This window comes from Nuphar pumila, chromosome 2 (genome assembly GCF_984573655.1).
Source record: "Nuphar pumila chromosome 2, dmNupPumi1.hap1.1, whole genome shotgun sequence".
Lineage (NCBI taxonomy): Eukaryota > Viridiplantae > Streptophyta > Magnoliopsida > Nymphaeales > Nymphaeaceae > Nuphar > Nuphar pumila.
The window spans coordinates 10,243,445-10,268,224 of record NC_143250.1 but is presented as its reverse complement, the minus strand read 5'-3'; the positions used below and the strand labels follow the sequence as shown (position 1 = coordinate 10,268,224).

Genomic DNA, 24,780 nt, shown 5'->3' with positions numbered 1-24,780 from the left:
TGGCTGCCTAGTCAACCAGGCCGTGTCTTCTCTTCCCATCAGGCACTCATGAACCGACGACTTGGTTCGCCCACACCTCAGCAGGAACGACCATTTTTGACCAACCTACTGTAGCCAACATCGATCTACCTGAATTGCAGCCAAGATCCTGAAATCTCTACTTAGATCCTGAATCATTGGGCCACCTATTCATCTGTATCGGGGCGATACCCATACTCAACTGAATCGTTCTGTATCAGCCCAAAAAAATAAAAAGTGACACATGTTAAAACCATTAAAATAAATTTAAAATAATATTGAAAAAGCACTTTTTGATATTTTTTTTTATAATTATTAAAAAATATCCGATTAAGGCTTTCAGGTAAGGGTGTCAACTATTGGGGTTTGGTTCAGACCCAGGTAGAACCAGACTTGGACCTGATTTTTGGGTATGGTATCGGGTTCAGACCCGGGTCTAATCAGATCCACTATAAGAAAAACCATACCCAGACCTGACAAAAACTACATGAACCTGGATTAAAAATGATAAAATAATATTTTTTTTATCATTTTTACATTGGAAAATTGCAAGTCTTAATCAAAATTCAGGTCCCGATTCATATAAGGTTTGGTCCGGGTCGAGTCCGAATAAACCCGACCCGTTGACACCCTTAGTTTCAGGGCGATCTGAGCAAAAGACGCCAGAGAGCTCGACCCGTCCTCCACGCCGGATGACGTGGAGCTGACGTCAGCGGATAACGTCGATCGGCCCACCGTGGCTTCGCGGAAGCCCCTGCGGCTGCCAAACTCCCCCTCACACACGTAAGAAACAGATAACCCGGGCCTTCACCCTTGATGGACGGTCAAGGCTCCCCCACTTCTTTTTTTTTTTGTTTTTTGCCCTTTTGTGTGTGTACGAGTGCACTAAAAACTCAGTCAAGTCATCACCATATATTCGGCACAGAACTTCCACTTTGGAAAAAAGAGAGAGCAAGAAAACACAACACAGAGGGAAGACAAAAAAGCCTCACTCTTTTTCTTCCTTGCAGGGTTTCAGTTATGGGGAGCAGGAGAGACTGGGTAGAGTTCTACCACCGAGCTCTCGGCCTTAACCAACCACCACCACCACCAACTGGCCGCGTTTCGGTGTCAGAGGCCAGTACCGTGGTGACCACCACAATGTCAAATCATGTATCCCCGAAAGGGTATGATACCACTACCACCGGCACCAATTCCCACCTTGGTGCAGAAGGACGCGTAGGAAAAGCAACGAGGAAGAGGACCAGAGTGTCCAAGCGAGCCCCCACCACACTTCTCAACACGGACACACACAATTTCAGAGACATGGTCCAGCAGTTCACCGGCGCACCCTCTGCACATTTCTTCACTGGGTTTCAAGGAAGGGCCGATCTCGGTTTTGGTGGGTACGGTGCCAAACACCACCAAATGAATCCATTAGCTATGCAATCAAACATGCAACACCAGCATGAAGAGTTGGTGTTTTTGTCTAGAGACAGTGGGGACGCTTATGCTGCTGCTGCTGCTGCTGCTGCTGTCGGCAATGGCAACAACAACCGCAACAGCAGCAGCAGTGAAGTTTTTCAGCAGGCCTTTACCAATCCCAGGCCTAACTTGGACGGCTTCTTGTTTGATGGTGTCTCTTCAAACATGCAGCCTCGGAGTGCTTCCAACTTCCAGCCATGGTAGGCTGAGGTGATTTCATACCGTGATTTTGGGAAGGCAAGCCGGAAAATTTGACCTACCATTACACTGACTGACTTTGTATATATCCAAAGCAAGTAGTAGAGGCATGCTTTTTTAGGTGCTAGTCATTTCGGCTTAGTTGATCGCATACTGTTTGTTTTGCCTTTATTCCTTTCGCATCATCTCTGATTGATGTCTAGGTTTCCTTGTTATTCCACACTATGGTACCTGTTTTTTATTGGAGAATTGTCTTGGTTGTGGATTTGAGATCTATGGGTAGCCATGGAGATGTAAAATTACAGCAGCTTTGGTTTTAGTTTGGTATTATTTTGCTGAACTTTTTACAACTTTTGTTTTTTCCTTTTTGCTAGTCCAACGATGCACCCCACAACTTAATCGTCATTGCCATTGACAGACCTCCGATTGGTAGCCCTAATGGGGGCGGGGCCTTGGCTGCTAGAAGGGTAATTAAGGTTAGATTCTCATGGGTTTCACCCCTCTGCGTAAGCCAACACATAGAATAGTTCCCAGGGGCAGGGATCCTAGTCTGGAAGTTTTACGCTGCCAACACAATGACCGTAGGTATGGCAGGCTGACCCAGCGCGATCAGGTCTTCATGCTGGTGCAGTTTTTTCGGGTTATAAATCCAAAAAAAAGACCTCTTTGGTTGGTAAAACCCTTATAATTTTCCTATCCACAGGAAAGTAAACCCAAGAAGATTTTTTTTTTCGTTTTTAGAAGGGTGGTCTATCAAGCATGTGATCCTTGATTTTTTTTTTTTTGATGTTCATATTGAATAAAAGTTTGTTCAATGGAATATATTGTTGACGTAGACCCACAAATGCTGGGTATCCTCACCTAAACCTGCCCTCATAATAATTAATAAGGAACAGGGGATGGGTGGCGATGGAAAAAGCAAAAGTTTGAGGGGAACAGATAAGAATGATTGACACACCTGATTGGGAAACATACTCGATGTTATCTGGACTCAATAAATTATTGAGTAGTTTACTTACCTTCCCATATTCTCCGGTTTTATATATACAATCTTTTAGATGATTCAAATCGATGAAATTTGATGTGCTAATTGGAGGCATATGACACAACCAATCCATTAAAATACTTCAGCACTCTGTCTTTGTCATATATTGCATATACCATATGAGAAAGATATCATATTCGTAACGTATGACTCACCTTCTACAGGCCTCGGCAGTATAAGAATAAACAAGCAACATTCAGATTGTTGTGCTAAAGTGTGTGAGGTTCAAGGTCTCTGATTCCAAGAGTGGTTTCCCGGTCCATGAAAAGAAAAACCATTAATATGCTGAATTTATTAGACCGCATGTTGTCAATTAAGATTGTCAAAAGGCAAAAATGGAAACAGGCAAACATATATATATATATATATGTGTGTGTGTGTGTGTGTTCCTTAGCTCCCTTTTTGTTATGTCTTGTTAGGCCTCTTTAAAAATCGTAGTTCTAAGTATTTTTTCTCAAGTCCAACACAGTAGATGTGATCCATAGGTTTTGTTTAGTGAAAACCGACTTTTGGATCGCCAGAATTTGACCTCTATACAGTTTTTCCAGTGATCCAAAATCAATAGCTACCAAGGTATCAGTTTTTTTTCGGTGTATTTCATAAAAAAAACATGATTCAAGAGTTGATTCTCACTGAATCAAGCATGCTAAACACATTTAATGGTTTAAATCTATTATAAGACACTTAAAACCTATGGGTTACATCAGGGCAGAACGAGAAATGGGGCCTAATATGTTCTTAGGCCCTCTTTTCTTATTCTGCCCGTTAGGCCCTATAGTTTGAAGTGTTTTATGATAGATCTGAACAGTTAGTTATGTTTACAGAAAAATTTGATGCCTTTGTAGCCATTGATTTTGGATCACTGAAAAAACCTATATACAGGTCAGATTCCGGTGATCCAAAAGCCGGTTCCCACTAAACAAAACCTATAGATCACATCTATGGTGTTAGATGTGTGTGAGAAAAAATACCAAAAACTCTCTCTCTCTCTCTCTCTAATATATATATATATATATATATATATATATATATATATATATATATATATATATATATATATATATATATCCTAATGGGCTAAAATAACATAGAGAATTTTTTTCTACAGCCGTAAGCCTATCAATAGATAATGGAAGCATGAAAAGGTTTCCTTGAGTAGAAGGAAGAGTAACCCTTAAATGCAAATGCAAAATGAAACGTAAGTGCAAGACTTACCCATCGAGAAGAAGAAAGGCAGCCTTACTGATTGGATGGCGTCAAGTGAAAGGTTTATCATTCAAGATAAAAGTTACTTGAAGGATAAAAAGCTTATTTTCTTTAAGATTTCTTTCCTAAGCCATGTGGCATTAAGTCTAGAATTAAGTCTTAATTCCAGTCAAAAGTATGGCGTCACATGACGAAAGTTTACCTTTAATTGGGTTCTACCCGTGGTCATCATAACATTGCTTTCCTTTTCTACATGAGAATTTTAGGGATAAACGCCAAGCCTCCTTTTATGGTTGTGATGCGTTATTTCGTTCAGAAATGACCGTACTATAAGTAAATAATGATGTGTTTTTTTTTGAAATGTCTTACAATTTTCAAAATCCATACAATGTCTAAATTTGCAAATTTTTGCTATAAAAGGATATTTTACTTTTCACTTAGAAAAATTCCAACCATATATGTGAACTTCCTTTCCAAGTGAATTTCTTTTTAAATATGCATTTTTTTTATAAATATACAAGTTTCTTTCTAAAATATGCATTTTTTTAAATACAAAAATATGCAAATTATTTTTTAAAGCATATAAATTTTCTCTTAAATATGTGAAGTTTCTCCTAAATATGTGATTTTTTTCCTAAACAAATGATTGTCTATTTGTGAATGTCCTCTACATCTACTTTTTTTTTCAAAGATTCGTAAGTGTGAGAGGACTTTAACAAATGCGAGAATATTTAGTAAAAAGACATTTGCAACCAGAAAGTATGATCTTTTTTTGTGTGTATATATATAGGTAGAGGGAGAGAGTAGTAGTTGCCTACCATTTACCTGGTGAGATGCTAGTGGACTCGTAAATGCTAAAAGACAAAGTGCTTTTAATGGGTTTTTTGAAGCGTCGCTAATAACTTTTAGTGGCACTTTTATAAATACTAAGCAAGAGGCCCTTTGCAATTTTGAAGCATCACTAAAAGTTTTTTTTTTACCTTTAACACTACTTTTGCAAATACCAGGTTGTCACCCTTTGCCTAACATGTTCATACATTCACAAATACATTACGGCATTCACAACTATGAGTTGCAAACACTATAAGAAAAATATTAATTAGCGACGACAATTTGCGATGAATTATTTTCGTCGCAAATTTACGACGGATTATCTAGAGAAAACTAGTCGTCCTTAAAATTGAAATTAGTTGCGGAATTAGCGATGAAAAATTTCTGTCTCAAAATCCATCGCTAATTAGCGACGAAAATATTTCGTCGTAAACTCCATCGCAACTTCGTGACATAATTTTTTCTGTCGCTAATTATCATCCTCTTGTCGCCCCGACCGCCGCTATCGCTGCTCAGGAAGCTTCACCGGAGCCTCCTTGTCGGGCGACCGACTCCCATTCGGCCACCTTTGGTGAGCTCCCCCTCTGTGTAACAATCGGCCACTTTCGATCTCCTCTTTGCCTCCCGTCTTCTTCCTCTTCTGAGTAGTTGCCGGCAATCGAAGCCGCCGCCGACCTCCATGCACCCTCGACGACCTTGGTACCCATCGACCCCTGCCATGCACCCCCTTCTGGCAGAGGGCTTTGCCCCTGCCACTCGCTCTCTGAAAGATCGGCAGGGGCTGAGCCCCTGTCGACTGAGTTCTTTCGGTGGGTCGACAAGGGATGAGCATTTTCCTGAGAATTTTCTGGCAGTTCAAAAATGATTCCTGTTAAATAAATATTGGATGCTTCTAAAAGCCCTTCTATTGCTTTGTTTTGTTGCACATGGTTCTCTATTGGCACATAAAAGAGTACATGTTAGCCTGATTCTCCTCTTGACATGGGTCATATTTGCTTTCTGCATTTCGTATATGTAATAGACTTGGAATTGCCAACTTAGGTGGTCTTGCCACTAATGCAAATGCTACCAGCTGTCACATGGATAAGGCTTCAGATATAGGGATACATCCATTCTTGTGACGTTTTCAATATGACTGGTATTTAAGGAGACATGATGGGGGGGGGGGGGGGGCGAAAAATCTATCAGTGTGACATAGACTTCCAGCTATTATGTGACATTTATAGTCTTTGATTTTCTTATCCTAACTTTTCCACCGACAGTAGATAGTCAAATTCTTTAATTTCAAACGGATGTGTTAAATAAATATTTTCATGTGAGGAAAACAGTGAGGCATGTGCATAAGCATCTATAATAAGACAACGCAGGTGCAGTTTTTGTATGAGTTTCACTTTTTGGTAATGAGTGTCATCTTGGATAGAAGTCATGCCCATTAGCACTCTGAGTTCATTTTTTTTGGTGCCAGCACCACTACATCTATAATTGATTCTCCAAAAGCTGCTATTTCTTAGTAGACAGATAGCATTTCAGGTCCGTTTGAATTCATTTTTTTTATTTTTTATTTATTTTGCAATGGATATTATCCGTCGCTAATATTCAACGATGGATTTTTGATGTTTTGTGACAAAATGTAATTCATCGCTAAAATAGCGATGAAATTAGCGGCAAAATATAATCCATCACAAAACCAAATCAGTGCTTATTTAGCGATGAACTCGCAACGGAATATGACATTCGTTAATCTGTCGCTAATTAGCGATGAAAATAGAGACAAACAAATTTTGTCGCTAATTAGTGACCAGAAAATTGTGATGAACGATATCCAATGCTAATCTGTCATCAATCCATCGCTAAAATGTTTAGCGATGTATTAGCGTCAGATATCGTCTGTCGCCAATTCATGTTTTTCTTGTAGTGAAAGGTCCCAAAAATGTGTGAACTCCTTTTACTAAAATCGCATAAGGGTCACAAGCAAGAGGATGCTCGCAAATATGTGAGGTCATTCACATACGAAGGTCAAAACATTTGCAAATATGAGAATATTTAGTTAAAAAATGTACGCACATTTTAGAATCCTTAGCAATTCATGATTGTGAATGTTCTTAAAATGTAAGAGCCTCTTTTTAATGAAATCACATAAGGGTCACAGACAAAAGGACATTCGCAAATGTGTGGGAGAAAATTCACATATTTAAAAAAAAATTCGCATATTTGAAAGAAAATTCATATATTTAGATATTTGAGAGAAAGTTCACGTATCTAAAGAAAATTCGCTTGTGGGAATGATAAAAAGGTCCTTTTAAAGTAAAAAAATTTATAAATTCTGACAACGGAGAAATTTTGAAAATTATATAGTATTTTGAAAACACATCATTTTTGTCATACAATACCATCATTCTCTGTATTTTGTTTTGACTGTCATTATCAACTATCCTACCAACATGCAAACGATTAAGTTGATTCCCAAAATCAAGGTCCTTCAAACTTATAACAAAAACAGTTGCCCAATTGCCAAATGTTAGCATCTCATATAAAAGCCCTAAGGTCACTAATGCATGGAAAACAACCTTGAACTGTATCAGGCAAGGTTCGCGTCTTGCATGCCAGTTTGTTTATCTTTAATATGCCATTATGTTGGATGCAATGACCACCACCATGTTGATCACGGAGTTATTGAGCTCTCTCTATCTATCTAGATACATGTATATATAAGCACTTTTATGGTGGTACACACTTGATTTACACAGATCTAAGCACCGAATGCAAAATTTAACCATTATTGTTTTTATTGTTTTCATGTGTTAAAGTTTACTCAAAATGATGCTTTATATCATTTTTAAACCACTCTTATCTTCATGAATTGTGCGCCATTGATTTTCACCATTTTAAAAATAAAATCTTAAGGTGTATTAGACATGATAAAACCTTCTAATATAATAAATAAACCATGTTAAATTTACCTTTGGTGGCTAGATCTATACAAACATGGTATCATGATATATATATATATGAGAGAGAGAGAGAAAGAGTTAATATCTGATGCTATTGGCATCATGAAACTATTGAGCTGAAAATCATAGGTTCAAGCTTTATCAACTCAATCTGACCACATAGACATGTTGAGCTTGATTTATTTACTTAGGATCAAACCTTGGGTTATGTCATTTCGATCTAAAACTATAAATTTTCAGCTCATAAAATTTTAGTGCATTGTGGCTGTTGTTTTTTGAGTTCCTAGGAAAACTTGATTACATGTCACAGTTACATGATTCAAAACTTATTTTCTTCTAAGAAAACCTTGTAGATTACATATGTAAGCATCAATCTACAAAAAATATATAAAAAATATAATTTATACTCAATAGAGCACCAAATATTTACCCCCCCCCCCACACACACACACACACATATATATATATATATATATATATATATATATATATATATATATATATATATATATATATATATATATATATATATGATTGAGAGTAACAGTGGACGCCCAATCGTAGGACGTGCTGGCACGTCCGATTCTGTGTGTTTTGGTGACTGTTTTTATACTATGGAGTGGTGACAAACATACACAAGCTAAAAGATGGGGATGTTTCCACTGATGTACACCACCCCATTGAAAATTATAAATGTTATGTTCAATCCTCTATACAGTTTTCTTGGATAGCTTAAAGCTTATCATCCAATAGATTAGACATAAGGATAAAACGGATTTAATAAGAACCAGTCTTACCTGGCCAGCGAGAGTAAATGGCCACAACATGATTCCAAAGAGTTAAAAATCTTAGTAACTAATGGCCCACAAAGATCCAATGTGTGTTTGCCCACAAAGAGAGGAACACCAAGGTATTTAAAAGGCAACTGATCAATCTACCAACCAAAAGTCCTGATATGAATGACTCTAGAAAAAAGGCAAAATTGAAGGATATAAAAAATGACTTTTCTATGTTGATGATGACGCCAGATACATGCTCAAAATGATCCAAAATATATTTGAAGTTTTTTATTGACCTTCAAACATCCCAAATAAAAAACAAAGCATCATCAGCATAGCATAGAATGAATTAACTCCAACTAAAACCCTTAATATTAGCTCCAAATAAATAGTTACAAGTTCGAAGAACCATTTGGACAAATAATCATCCCCCTCCATATGTTTTTAGGTTAGAAAACAAAACAAAGCACACAGCAAAAGCGGTAGTCATTACACAAGTCATAATAATTTCAATCCATTTTTTCACTAAAGCCAAAAAATACCAAGGAGCTACGAAGGAAATCTCAATCAACATTATCATAGGCTTTAGCTAAGTCATATTTGAAGAGGACAAACTTGTTTTGGCTAGCTTCTAATGAATGCACCATCTCATGTGCAATCAAAGTACTTTCTTGAATCGATCTACTATGTAGGAAAACTCGTTTATTCTCAGAGATTATTCTCTGCAAAATACCTCTTGTTCGACTGATCATGACCTTAGAAATCATTTTGTAGATAACATTGCAAAGACTTATAGGATATCAGCAAAATATGAGTTGCAAAGACCTTAGAAAGTTTTTAAGCGTGCAAAGCTCTCATCACCTTTGGAATGAGCAAAATATGAGTTGCATTGATTCTACGCAAAATCAACCTTGTATCAAAGAAAATTTTCACTTCACGACACACGTCAACCTGAACAATATTCTAATACTTTTGGAAGATAAAAGCTGGAAAGCCATCTAGGCCTGGGATGCTATGCAGTTTTATCTCAAAAACATGTTTTGTAAAAACTGTGAATTTTGTAAAATATTTAAATAAATAAAAAAGGATTTTAATTCAATTTTTGAATTTTAATTCCTATTTAATTTGATCATAAGCAAATGGGAGTTCAAATTATCAATTTGAGTGAAATTAAAAGTTTCGAGAAATTTAAAACTTGAAATTGAATTTCACAATTAAAAAACTATTTGGGTTTATAATTTGGATCTGGATCTCGAAAAGATCCAAAATTCATTAGTGAAAGTGGTTAAATTGGTATTTGGATCTGAATCTCAGGAGGATCCAAAATTCATGTTAGAATTAATTGGATATGGATTAGGTTTGATCCAAATAAAATTGGATCTAGGATCAAATAGGAAACTTAGATTAAGGTTTTAATTAATATTTTAATATTTTATCTACTTAATATATTACTTAAAACTGAAAACCATCTTAATGTTTTTCCTAAAATTTAATATAATTCATTAAGAAAAAACTAAACCAAATAATAATAAAAAATAAGTCGGCAAGTGTGGGTCACCCACCCATTTTTTATTTTTATGTAATCATGAGGGGAGAGTAAAGGTGACCCCCCCCCCCCCTCTTCTCTAAGAAAATAATAAAAAATAAATAAAGCTCACTTGATTGGAACCCTTTTCATATTAAATGAGGCCCCTTAAAATAAGAAGCCTCATCACATGCCAACCCTCTCTCTCTCCATAACTCTTTATCTCTCTCCCTCTTTCTATCTCTTCTCTTTGCTCTTCCATCTCATCTTTTTTCACACTATTGAAGAAGGAATTCCTTTAGCAGAGCTTGTGTTGATTGAAAGAGTGTACAAGTGTCTAAGGTTTGATCAAACCTTGTTCCACCATTGCCAATCGATCGATACAAGGTTGGGTTCTTTAACTAAGGTGTGTGAGTGATGGGTCAACATGTAGGATCATGTTGGACCACACTACAAGATGTGAATCAAACCACCTTCGATGGTGGGATCGAGATCATACTATGTGTGAATCAAAACCATTCTCACATGCGTGTATGATTCAAGAAAAAGAGAGAGAAAAACAAAGATTTATTACTTTATGAATATGTTATTATTGCATGTTTGATGGGATGGTGATGATATTCAAATATAGATATATGTATTTGTGCATGATAAGCCTATTTCGTGTGACACATCTTGTATGCATAATGGGCACACACATACGTATGTGGGTATGGATAAGAATGGGTTGGGGTCTGTCCGACCCGAGACCATTTCATTTCATTTTCAGGTGTTCTTGAGGCACAACTGGTCAGACCTGACCATCTGGTCAGCCTGAGTTGGTCTAATCAAGACCAACCAAACTAGGTTTGGGCACAACTAGTGCTTTAGGGTGCATCGCACCACTGCCGGCGTTGTTGCAGCCCACCACACCTATGGGGCACTGCAGACTGGGGTCTGTAACACCCGACCGGACCTATTGGGTGTGTGGTTGTCGCCCACCACGCACAACACTCTGCTGGCATGGTCAGTTGGGTCAGTTAGTTAACCCTAGGGGTGGCAAAACCTGACATGACCCGCCAACCCGACCCGCCTCTTAGGCGGGTTCGGGTTTGGCTTAAACTAACCCGTTTAATAAATGGGTCGACCCGCCTAACCCGTTTATTAAACGGGTCAAATTCGTGTTAGGGGGTATGCCAACTCGCCAACCTGGCTGACCCGTTTAATAAACAGGTTAGGCAGGCGGATCAACTCGTTTACCCGAACCCGACCCGCCAACCCGTTTGCCCAACCCGACCCGCTAACCTGCCAACCTGTTTACCTGACCCAACCCATTTATTAAATGAGTGGTGGGTCGTGTCGGGTTACCTGTTTAATAAACGGGTCGGGTTCGTGTTTGCCACAGCCGACCCGCTTATTAAACGGGTTGGGTTCGGGTTGAGGTATGCTGACCCGCCAACCCGCCGGGTCGACCCTCCAACCCGACCCGATTGCCACCCCTAGTTAACCCCAGTTGTGGCATGTCTCACCATTAGAGCAGCGTGTGTGTGTGTCACCTTGAGTGGGGACGCTGCACACTGGACCTAAAGGGTCCTGCCATAACTAGTATGGGGTCTGCCTAACCCCACCGTGATAATCTATATATACATTTAGTCAACTGTATATGGTATTCAAAATTAATAATTGATTCCTTTGCTAAGTGTTGCGAAACACATAAAATGGTCACTATATTATCTATTTCGCTTACAAATGAAATGTGCTTCACATTAGAATGATATGACCAAGTCTCGTTCATGGACCACATTCTACTAAATACATGATTTTAATGAATTGCACACATGAGGTTCTGCAGAACCTTTTGTGGTGCCAGCACTTACGATATTTTGTGTGTATATTATAAATTTTGTATATGGTTTAGTGGTATACTTTGTACACCTCTGTTGCCCCGTGATTGAGCATGTGGTTTAAACTTACCTATTGGGTACCATGTGTACACCCAAGGTAGCTAAATTGATAAGTTGCATGTACACAATTTTAATAAAATGTCTTGCTGATTTAAATGTACTAAGGATTTCTTTCAACATTTGTTGGTTTTAATTCACCACGAGTTCACTTGATGGGTGATCCGAACATACCAAATAAAAATATAAATATTTTTGACAACCTTTTTCGTGTAGTTTGCATTCTGGCCAGGCTGGTATACTATGTACCCAAAGTGGTACTTGGGTTCTTAAAACCATGGTTTGCCCAAAAAAGGTAGGTATAGATGAATTCAATGAATCAAACTAAAATAAATAAATAAATGGATACCCATCCGATGTCGGACTGGCTTAGAGAGGATAGACGGTATAAACTTTGATGTGTTGTTGTTGTTGAAATATATAATGTTGATACTATGATACGAGCGGTAATGACTTGATAATCCTCTACCCATAGAATTAGGGGACCTAGACTACCAAACTTTGTCCTAGGTGAGTAGGTCTAATAAATTCTACATAAGTTGAATTCATTCTGTTTATCTTGACCTTTAGGTGTTATCTCTCGGTTATTATACTGTCTATTTGGGAATCTGATTCAGATAGTCAATTGGAATATTAAATTATCCATGAATAATAGACTCGATTGATCTCATCTGTCTCGACATATTTGAACTGCACGTATCTACATGAGGTTAAATAAGTGAAACATAATTTTATCTCTACATCTTTACTTTCTGCACATAGATATACATAAATGCTTGAATATAATTTCTGTTATGCTTGTGCTAGATATCATTTGTCATTTATAAGTATGTTATCTATTTGCCAAATTTCAATATGCTCTGGTGTGTTTGGCATTTTACTTGTGTGTCTTGAGAAGAGATTTCCAACTCAGACTTATGAATTCTGACCCCGATATTAACAATTTATAAGTCAAGATGATTGAGCAGGAACTGTTGCGAGATGTTTCGATTGAAGTTGTGAAAGATCACATTTTTCTTCCCGTTCTACGCTTGATTTTTAATTGTTAAACATTTTTATTTAGTTTTAGTTAACTTGGTGTAATAACTCTTTAAAACTTCAATTGATTAGTATTTGTTTTAGGACCTTTGTCAAATGCAAACTGATCTCTAATTGCCCAAAGTTTTTTCAACTATTTTCACTGTGTATTTCCTTTTAAAAGGGGAAAAATTGCTTGAAAATTGGATAAATTTTAGGGCATTACATGTTTAATCTCATCAAAAGAGACCGAAGAATCATACCCAAGGGGTTTGGCGTAGTGGGATAGAGCGTAGGCCGTTTGACGGGCAGTCTAGGTTCAAATCCCATGGGTGTCAGCTCCTGCATAAGCCAAAACTTGGCAACTCCCTGAGGTCGAGGGGTAAGCCCTCGGAGTTTTATGCTTACAGAACAACGATAGTAAGCATGGCAGGCTGAACCAGCATAGCTAGGTATATGTTCCTGGGGCGGTTTCTCTGGGTAATAAAAAAGAGACCAAAAAATCCAACATTTTATTCTCAAGAGAAGAAACTTGTGGGTTGGACAATCCTCCACAGTTATCAGTACTGATCTAGGTTTTTGTGAGAAGGGAAGAGAAACAATCTTTAGCTTCGCAATTCATCTCCTTTTGTGAGAAAATAGTAGTCCCATCATCTCTAACAATGTTTTCGATGCAATTTTTCTGATTATTAATCTTGAACTTGGCATGAAAATACAGTTACCAAAAAGCTCGAGGTTTCTCTCTCCAGAAGCATTCTTCCATCTGTAAACATCCGATGAACTCATCTCTCAGAGAGATCCACCTATCCATAGCAGACAAATCCTCGACATCTACCAACTTTTGATTATCAACCAACATAGCCTCTAGATGATTCTTGCATGCTTCAATATCGCCAACATGGTCTGCATTCCACACCTTTGTGTGCGACCATGAACATCGGCACACCTGAGACGCGCACACTCCAAGCCTGCTTGATTAGATCATCCCATTCAGGCAACAAGTGTTGGATCATTTTTTCATATCACACAGTTTCACAATCGTCATCATGATATAATACACGATAGAAAACAGTAAATACAACATTGTATACAGCATGATCAACAGACAATCGAAACAAAAACAGGGAGCAAGCATGGCATTTTCCGCATCAGACCAAAATCCAGACGACAGCATAAGAGCAAACAGAAGCAGAGAACATAAAGAAAACAATAGAACCATGTTTAGATTATGTAACAGGCTAAGACGTACGAAAATACTCCCCTTAGAGAAGATTCGACCCCACAATACAGTGCAAATCAGAGTCCGGCGTCCTTCCCCCAGGATACAATAGCCACGACGAACCGAACCGGCACAGCACGATGGGCGGGCGCGTGCGTGTGTGTGGTGGTCATCCCACTCTCTTGTTCTCAGGAACAAGTGTATGAATTTACAAGTGGCTTATAAAGCCCACATAAAACTCAAGCATAAGCAATGTGGGACTATTCCACCTCATCAAGACCACATTCTCTAAACAACCCAGTTTCTCCTTTGAATTTTCTCTCCCTTCCATCTTACACCTAACAACAAGGACTACATCTTAAAAAAAAATTGAATGGGATCTTGCATCTGCAATGAGAAGAAGTAATAAACAGCCCCAGTGATCTGAGAAATCGAACGTGATATAAAATCCAAGTAACAATCTGAAAATTTTAACGCCCATTGCTCACTAACAAAAGCATGGTCAATCATAGAAGCTTTAGAATTACGACCCTTTTGATTATTGTTCCAAATGAACTGAGTAACATCATTTTGGACCTCCCTTAACTGGCAATCAGACATGAAGTCTTTAAACTCAAGCATTACTAGGGAATCATGATGCACACTACTCCTTTTACTGACATAAAGACTAGCATTCCAGTCTCCACTAATGAGCCAAGGCAAATCAGTATGAGTGTTGCCAGACATGAAGGTTCTAAAAGTATCCAATTGGTGCAGCCCAACATCAAGAGATATAGTGGTCTGTGTAGACAGGTTTGATGCTGGCCTGGGCCATCACCACTGGGGATCAGTTGTTGGCAGCCCAAGTGATGATTATGAATGCTTTGCTGAACGTATGCACCACTATGCCCTTAGTGGGCACAGTACAGAATGTAAGGCTTTCTTTGGGATCTGATCGCTTGGTAAAGCTATTTTCATGGTGGTTGTTTGATAATGACGTTGAGAAGGTAGTTTATGCATTTAAAGAAAAGAGTAACCTTCTTCTCTTTGTATTTCTGGATTTGGTAACTACCATGTTAAGGTGGCAACAGTCAAATCAAGGAATTGTCAGCTGCCACTTTTGGGAACTGTCTAGTTTTCAAAGAGAACCTTATATTCCTTATTGCCCTCAAGAGATTCTATAAAATGGTTCTACCAAACAAAGGAAAAAAAGAGCAGGAGTAGGGACATAGAGCAGCTGACATACAACCTCAACCAACTGAACATAAGGAAAGAGATGTTGCACACAAGTTTTTCTGCAACTTTGGTTCATTAAAAAAACCTTGAAATTTACAAGATCAAGAGATTTTTGCTCAAACTTTCAAAAAAGCCTCTAATTGTTTTGATATTTTTGGTCGATATAAGAAAATTTTTATTAAAAAATGTAATAAAAACATGGAGAATACCCTAGGGATGGCAATGGACCGGGGGAAACAAGAATCCGCCCGAACCCGACCCATTTGTGGTGGGGATGAAGATCATAAAATGGGAAATGAACCAGGGATGGAGGTGAAAATCAAAACCCATGTGGGAATGAAGGCGGAGGTGGACTTACTCTTTCTCTTTACTCTTTCTCTTGCCCCACCTTCTATCCTTGTTATTAAAATCACTAATATACTCTTAATATTTTATAAAATAATATTTAAAACTTATATATATATATATATATATATATATATATATATATATATATATATATATATATATATATATATATATATATATATTCTTTTCCTAACTTTAAGTTTCACGATCCCTTTCTCTCCTCTCTGTCTTTTCCCTCCTTCTAACTAGTGGCATAGGAATGGCAGTGGACAGGAGAAAACGGGGATCCATCCTAACTCATCTTATTTGGGGAGGGGGAGGACATGAAACGAAGAATGAATAGAAGATGAAAGTGAAAATCAAAATCTGTGTAGAGATGAAGAGCAAAATTTTAAGTTAGAGAGTACACTGTCATGCCGAGAGTACACTAAGTTAGAGAGGCGAGCAATCAACCCCATTAACACAAGAAAAACATAACACGAGCCCAACCACACTTTTCATTAGCCTATAAGATAGGAATGATTTTGAGAAAACCCTAAAAAAAATATGTTGTAAGCCAAGCACCTAAGTAGGGGTGGCCATCCGGCCAGGTGCTCGACGGGCTTTCAGTTACTTGGCCCGTTTCTGGTCAGGCTCAGGCTGCATTTTGCAGTCCGAATCTGATTAAACTCGGGCTAGGCCTATGTGCAAAATGTACAGGGTCCAATAAGTAGGTCAGGCCAGGCTCGGGCCCAGACCACCTTTCTCAGGGTCGGATTCATTTTGATACTGAAATCTGACCCGATTGGATCCAGACCCGATTCGGTAAACCCGAGCCCTTTGGGAATTGGCAAGGCAGGTTGACTGACGGAACGAAGGCGGCAGTTTGTGTGACAAACTTCGGCGACAGCCATGGAGGTGGAGGAGGACGGCGGAGGTGGTGGTGGTGGTGATGCGGTGGCGGCGAACGGTTTGGTGGTGGTGGAGAAAGTCGCCGGAAAATCGACGGCCACCCGCTGCTTTGCCCAATACCCTCTCAAACTCATCATACCCTCTAAGGTCTCTCTCTCTCTCTCTCTCTCTCTCTCTCTCTCTCTCTCTCTCTCTGTGAAAATGGGGTGTTTGATTTTTCTGCTATTTGGTCAGGCTGGTCATGCAAATTCTGATGCTGTGTGGGTTTACACCGTCTCTTTTGGCGGAGGCATCGTCTCGGTATGCCTCTCTCTCTCTCTCTCATTTTGATCTTCCTGCTTTTCTCTTCTTTGCTGCTTTATGTACGTACCCTTCTGCTCTTTTTTGATGTTGGTGATGTTTAGGGAGACCGTATCAGTTTTGATGTGAGGGTGGGAGATGATTGCACTGCTGTCATCAAGACTCAGGCTTCCACCAAGGTTGGATGGCCCCCTTATCTCTTTCTTTTTTACCAAGGTTGGATGCCGCCCTTATCGCTTTCTTTTTCTTACTTTGGAACCATTTTCCTCTGTGGGGTTTTACTTCATTTCCCTTCAGCAAACATGCTACAAGAGGGTGTTTTGGAGTCTGTGGATGCCGTAGGATTAAGTTAGAAACTCTAAAATACTGTGAGAATAAGAACCAATGTCACAAATTTTGTTCTCGGGAAGATACCGGCGACGAAAAACCTCGCAATAGTTTGGAAAAATCTAGTTTTTCTCAGGAAAATATCGATATATACAAAAGTATTAAACATATGTAAAATATGTGAAATTGTAAATGGAAATATAACTAGCATAAAGAAAACTATGGAAAAGTGTTTTTTATCACGTTAATATCGCGACAAAAGCGTGATATTTTCAAAATAAGCGATATTTGGAGAGTGCCATGTTTTTTTTTTGTACATATCACTATAAAATCACGATATTTTCGAAGTATGGGCGGCATTTGTGATATAGATAAGAACCCCGCCCGGGAACGATTTCACATGATATATTTTCAATGCGAAAAGGAGGGGGAACAAATCTCTTGATCCTTCCCTTCTGGTTGGAGAAAAGATATCATTCACTCCCAACTTTGATGTTGTGTCTTTAGGTATTCACTTGTCTGTCGACTCGATGAAAGTATCCACTAGTTGATTTTGGGACTGCATATGATATTGAAATATTTTTCCTTGAATTTTCTCTCCAGCATTTCTTATTGTTTGGTACATGTTCATTTTGGAGCTCATCTTTGTCCACAATTTGGTGTTGATGGATATGAAAAATCCTCTAGTTCACTATTCCAACTCATCACCAGATATGTTTCACACAAGGACACTTTCAACTAAGGCACAACCTTGCAGTTGATCTCCTTGTCTCTAATTGACTAGCCCAGTTAGCAATAATATATGCTTCAATACCACAATGATTATCATGAGTAGGGGTCCCTTTTTCTTTTCAGGTAATGTATGTTGGGAGTGTTTGCAATTAGCAGTGAGAGCTCATGTAGCAGCCACAATATCGCAGCTTCATTCACACACACAAATACACATACACATACACATGCACAAATACACACACTAGACTAAGAAGTACACACAAATCCAGATTTGACCTCAGATGGTCAAACCTATTAGAGTGGCTTCCCACAATCTTTATTGCCACTAGCAACATTTTGTGATGACTAAATTTTTCTGCATAAGCTATTTTTTATTTGCATAAGTGTGTAATATTTGCTTTCAGCATTTTGCAGGTATACAAAGCCATTGGGACAAAGTGTTCTGAGCAATGGCTGGAGGTAGTAGCTTTCCGTTTCCTTATTCATATTCTTGCATTCCTTCCTTTTGAAGCCAAAGAGCATCATCAATGAATATGCATGAAATTTTGGCTAGTCATTGATTATTCTTGCAACAGTTCTATTTGTATGTGATGGAAAAGTTTTCATGGACATTTTTGCTATTTTGCACCATGTATTCTAGTTTGAGGCATCTGTTTCATGCAGTTTTGATGCATCACAAATCCTAAGATGCCCCTAAGTATGTGCTAGGGTTTAATAGCTGAACCTAAGAGTTGTCGTAGATCTAGTCATCTGAATTTAAAGAACATAAATAAGCAAAGTTTAGGTTTGGAGTATTGAAAATGGGCTTAATGGTCAAAACCCAAGTAATGAGTTTGGGAGAATATATCACCTTATTAAATCATAACTTGTAGCCGCACTAAAAATTTGATGATTCCAAATGTGTTTGAAACTGTCACATGAATACGGCTGTGGACATGGGCATAAGGCTACTTTTATGAAGTTTTCAATATGACTAGTATATATGGGGACAAGATATGGGGGCCAAAATGGAGCATCCATGTGACTTAGGTTTGAGATTCCATAACTCTAGATGCTACTCCAGTTTATTCTGTTGTGATTGATCGAATATCCCTTCTCTTAATGTATTCCCCAAAAGTAATTGCTTTTCTACTAGCTACCAAGGCCCTGTAAGTTCATATCTTCAATTTTAACCTTGAAGTTGTGGAAATGAATCTCTTAGCTCTTTGTCCTGTCACTAGAGAAGGAGCGTCTGCTATTCAATGTTCTGTAGAGTTATCAATTCTCTCAATAGCAACTACTTTATCAATTTGTGAGCCATCTCTATGACAAGCTATTTGTGTATGCTGGGCTTTTCAATTTGTTATGCGTCTTTATCACAAGCCATGTGTGTATATTTGTCCTTTTTAATCATATGATAAACCTATTTATACTTCCAAACTTCCGAAATTAAACCCAAAGATCTATGGATAACTTCTGTTTTAATGCTTCTGCATGTGAAGCTTCACAGACCTTACGGGTTGCAGGAGGAAGAGATTTGCATTAATAGACCTTGATGAAGTCCATGTGGATATAACTCAGAATTTAACAACTTGATGCTTGGAACATGATTGACAGGAATCTTGGATCAGAAAGCATTTAGGCCCTCACTCGAATAGTTTGGACAGTAGGGCCTACTATCAATGCTGGACCAGACAAACAGGAAGAAGAAAGACTTGCTGTCATGACAAATATAGATGCTTCAACATAAACTTTTTGGTATGCCTGTCATCTGACTCAAGATATTAGAGGCCAGGAGATGTGCGGGAATTAGAGACTTAGCAAGCTTTGGATGGAAGCAAGATAGGGAGAGGGTAAAGAAGATTAGATAAGAACATTCATAGTGTGATATCCAATTAATAGCCATTGGGTGCCCACTTCTGCAAGGAGAAGCAGAAGGCTCCCTGGGAGTCAGGTGGATGCCTACAGAGTTTTACGCCACTGGCATGTGACTGTAAGTATGACAGGCTAAGACCAATCCAGCCAGGTCTCTGATTCCAGGTGCATTTCTGTGTAATAGACGAAAAGGAGTTCCTTGGTGCCATCTGGAAGGCCACTTATGCCATTCTGCTAGTGGCCAACCTTCACGTGCATTACAAAGCTAGGGAATAATATAGGGTCTTGAAATTGGATGATACTGAAATTTCTGATTCTTGCTTTTTTGTGTGGTTCTTAACGTGAAAATTTTTATTGTTTTTGGATTTAATCTTTTCATGCTTGTTGAATATTGTGAAATTACTTGTGATAAAGGACACAGTGTTACATTACATGCATGTGGCTTTCCCTTTATGCTTTGCTAGATAGTTGATGATTGTGCAATAGTGTTCTTTTATGACTATCATGCTGAGTATGGCTACTATATGTGCCTTTCGGTAGGCCCAAATTGGGAGCAATGCTCTTCTGGCTGTCCTTCCAGATCCAGTTACTTGTTTTGCTGGTGCAAGATATTCCCAGAAACAGATATTCAGAATTGTCTCCAGTTCAAATTTGATCATTGTAGATTGGCTCACCAGTGGCAGACATGAACGTGGGGAAAAGTGGGATTTTGATCTTTACAAGAGTACAAACAACATTTTCGTGGGACAAAATCAACCTTTATTTCTTGATTCTGTAATGCCCTTTTGCTTTTACATTTCCTTGATTAGATATGAATCTATCGTAGAGTCCAATAAGCTGAGGCTTTTACCTTCTTTCTCTAACTTCTACTGCAGATACAAATCCGTGCATAAATACAAAAAGAGGCAGTTATGAATTTTATTTATAAGAGTTGAATCCCAAAAATACCATAACATTTTATGTTACTGCATTTGCCCTTCCTTTAAGACTCATGGGTCATCCCAGATAAATGTTCTCTTGTGTGGGAATTTCACTACTGTATTATGATCCTTTCTCATTATGGAGATTATCAGACTGACTTCCAAGATTTTCAGGGATTTTTTGTTCCAGCGCAAGATCTTCCTCTTTATTTTTACAAGTAAAACAAAGAATGCAATAGATGAACTACTTCTCTGGCATTTTATCCATTATTTTTTCTGTTTGTTTCAATAAATTTCTTGGTTTTGGAACAAAATTGATATATCGCTGGCATCATGGCACTTAAAAGAATAATGTTTTTAAAATCTTATACATGAGCTTATTATTGATCAAATTAAGAGACTACGTAGAAACCTGTTATATTTCTTTCCACATGTAAAAAATAGACACGCACACATGCACGCAGACCTTAACAATTCCATGGCTGTACATATAACAAGTTCACTAGAAGTTATATCCTTAACAAATTTGAAAACAATACATTGTGGTAATTTTATGAAGAGTAAAATGATACATTTATGACCTATTGGCACATTTATCATAATGCCTTTTAATGTGTTTTCTTATAAAATTACTGAAATGCCCATGGTGGTTGCCATTAATGCATGAAACCACCTTATCATTTTAAAATTTTTAGGATATTAATTTGTTAGTGAACCTGTTAACATCCACATATGACTGGAAACTCAAATGCATGCACAACACACATGCACATGCCAAAAAGGAAAAGGAAAGAAGATTATAGGTTGATGTTGACTAGATTGAAGATATTGTGATCAAGTTAACTTCTGTCTATGTATAAAGTCAACTTCTATTGGTCTTAATAAAACTAAATTACTGTAACTTTCTTGAAAATAAGTTAATCTTAAACAAATCCATGTTAACTTTGTTTCTCTCCATCACTCTGCTTGGCAACTAGAGAAACCTATCAGAGCTCATCCATTTGCATGGGCAAAATGTCTAGTTTAAATTATAAGGCAGAGTATGTAGTCGGATGTTTTGCTTGGTCTCATTATTTAAGGGGCTGTCAGGAAATCATGGTTATGTGTTTTTCCTTTCCATTTTTTTCTAGCTTTCTAACTTAAAAATGCATTGAATAAAACGGCTTCCTATGTTTTGCAGGTGGTACTAGAAGAAAGCATGGCATCCAGTATTGCTGACCGCATGCACAATTATCAGGCCACGGCAATGCTCATCCTTGTTGGGTAAGTTTAGTTACATTTCTGGCCTTCTGTTTCTAACATAATTTTGTGCCATTGGTTTTAGCTACCAAGTATCAAATCATAGTTAGAAATATTTCCATTACTTTCTCAATATATTTGAAAAACAATAGATATGTAGAGATTATGATTATTTTTAGAATGTTAAAAAAATATTGAAATGATTCTAAATGAAGGGTTTTTTTAGACTCTTTATTATTGAAATGATTCAAACTGTTTTAAGGACCAAACATGAACTTTTTGGCCATTGATTCTTTCATCAACTGATGGGTAAAATCATCATTTCTTTAATATTGCAGTAAAAAAAAGTGTTAGATTTTTTTATCTTCTAATTTCTAAAATCTCTTAAGTGCCGTGTGAAAAATATGAACATCGGTGATATGAATTGACTATTGGTTTATGGTGTAGACCAAAGTTGAAGCACCTACAAGAGCAAGTGAAAAATAATGTAAAAGAAATGATGTCGCAGCTATTTCAGCTTCCCTTCCATTCAAGAAGTTGCTATGACAACAAGAAGCATAAATCACAGCACACAATAGTAAAACCAGACTTGCTTGCCTCTTGCAGTGTCTTCGGTTATAAGGTTTCACTGCCTTGCTGTTTTTCATGTGAAGATATTTAATATGGTCATTCATGTACAATGTCTGGTAATTTTGTTGTTTTTCAGGACATTGGTCTCATTGTGCGTGTCATGGCAATGACAACAGAGTCTGTTTACAAGTTTCTCAACCAACATTTGGCATGTATAGCACCCCTTCTTGGAGCAAACCCATACTGCTGAAGTTTGCTATTCTCCATATAATTTCACTTTATGCCTGTAAAATGCATTTATTGCTGTTTGAGCAATGCTGCACCATTGGGATGGCATGGAAATGCTGCCTCAACTGCAGCACTAGCTGCTTTCTCCGGTATCCAGATATTCTCCTTTCATGTTTCATTCTTGGATGACAGTGAACTCCGTGAAATAATTCCTTGTGAGAATTTTCTGAATCTGTTGCTTCTATGTTTTTGTTCTAATGATATTGATAAAGAAGCATTAATTTTCAATCGATCGTGACCTGTCATGCCCTGTGGAAAGGATATTTCGCCAATATTTGTCTCTTCCTGCACATCTGCACTATGTGCACATATGAGTCCAATGCGTTCATGTGCATGGATATGAGCTTCCTCTGGGAATTTATTTTTCTTATTTATGTGTGTGTATTCGTGCATGAACCTGATACTTTAAAATGATTTTTCATCTCTATAATGGTAAGTAATCCGGTATATGAAATGTATAATTCAAGAGTAGCGGTGTCACAGCTGATATTGGAGTATTACCTTATAAATTTTGATCTAGTAACCAGGGTCAAAGGTAGTGTGACCTTTGAATTGATTATGGTTATTAGTGTGTGTGTGTGTGTGTGTGTGTGTGTGTGTGTGTGTGTGTGTGTGTGTGTGTGTGAGAGAGAGAGAGAGAGAGAGAGAGAGACAGAGAGACAGAGATCTGCTTAAGATTCCTGTTTATCACCACACTGGATTTGCTTTTTTTTTTAAGGGCAAGCTGGGGTTAGGCAGGCCCCTACCAGAACAACAGCCGCCCAGTGTGGCAGAAGGATTCGATCCTGGACCTTCAGCTTGACACAGGACCCCGCTTACCACATGGGATACCACCTCGGTGGTCACACTGGATTTGCTTAGGAGCCCAAACCAGGTGCTGTTGGATCTGATTGGCTGATTCAGAATTGTCATACTGGCTGATTCAGAGGCTCAGCCATAATATAATTTTGGTGACAAACTCTGCTTTAAATCTTATATATGATAAGTTTGTACAAAACCTATTCGTCAATTTCTCAAATCATAAATCAACTATAAGATATGGACTAATATAAAATAAATTTTCTGAAAAATGCCACCAAAGGGGGGCTCTGGACATGTAGACAAGTTCAAAAATGCTCAGTTGAATTTCTCCCTTGTGAACTTGACGTTGTTCCTGCTACTTCAAATACCGTGTTGACCATAGTTGCTAGAAATGAGTATAGGTACGTTGTATTGGCATGAGTATGTGAGGGCTTAAAAAGTTTCAGGTGTGTTTTTATTTGGAACGCTTATTAAAACAGTTATAAAAAATATCAATACGAGTTTCTAATACACATTGATATGGTTTCTAAAAGAATTGGTACAAGTTTCTCAAAAGTTTATTCAAAGCTTATATTTTTATACAGATACACATAAATTAAAATGGTTAAACTTGATATGTAAATCAATCATTACTGTATGATAAATTTTTACAAATTATAATATTTAAAACTCTTGATAAAAAGTGTCAATTTTAAAATGAAGTTTGTATGAACTGTAATAAAAATGTGCTTCTATGTAAGATGTACACGTTTCTCAAGTAATTGAAACGAGATTCTTAAACATTTGATATCTGTTTATAGTTTCAGAGACGAGCTTTGTACAGGTATCTGGTATTGGTATGCTTGATATGCTAGGGTGTATAGAGTACCAATGCAACTATGGTATTGACACACATAAGTATTAAAACAGGGCTTCTGAGCTTTGGTGGCACCTGGTATGTGAATGCTGGCACCAGTTTGAAGAGAAAAAAAAAAGTGAACGCGAAAGGACAAGGATGACAGAAACTAATGAAACTATTAAGAGTGTGTTACTTTCTTTTTGTTACTTTTGAGACCACTGATTTGAATCCAGGAACCCAGACCAGCAGAGCTTAAAGCTTTGT

The 24,780-nt window shown here is 37.8% G+C and overlaps 2 protein-coding genes across 4 annotated transcripts; both read left to right on the top strand.

The window, feature by feature from the left end:
* Positions 1–943: 943 nt before the first annotated feature.
* Positions 944–1,929, top strand: LOC149844724 (uncharacterized). Its single transcript, XM_089997309.1, has one exon. The coding sequence runs from the start codon at positions 1,039–1,041 to the stop codon at positions 1,684–1,686; it is 648 nt and encodes a 215-aa protein (XP_089853435.1). The 5' UTR covers positions 944–1,038; the 3' UTR covers positions 1,687–1,929.
* Positions 1,930–16,621: 14,692 nt separating this feature from the next.
* On the top strand, positions 16,622–23,105 carry URED (urease accessory protein D). 3 transcript variants are annotated; one of them, XM_089997307.1, is made up of 8 exons: positions 16,622–16,794; positions 16,882–16,947; positions 17,052–17,126; positions 18,421–18,465; positions 20,401–20,634; positions 21,961–22,043; positions 22,467–22,596; positions 22,726–23,105. In XM_089997307.1, exons 1-8 carry the CDS (start codon positions 16,648–16,650, stop codon positions 22,837–22,839), a joined length of 894 nt encoding a protein of 297 aa, XP_089853433.1. In that variant the 5' UTR covers positions 16,622–16,647; the 3' UTR covers positions 22,840–23,105. The 3 variants fall into 3 exon arrangements, with proteins under 3 accessions (XP_089853433.1, XP_089853432.1, XP_089853434.1); XM_089997306.1 differs by having other exon boundaries at positions 22,467–22,641; XM_089997308.1 differs by lacking the exon at positions 20,401–20,634 and having other exon boundaries at positions 22,467–22,641.
* The last annotated feature ends 1,675 nt before the right edge of the window (positions 23,106–24,780 follow it).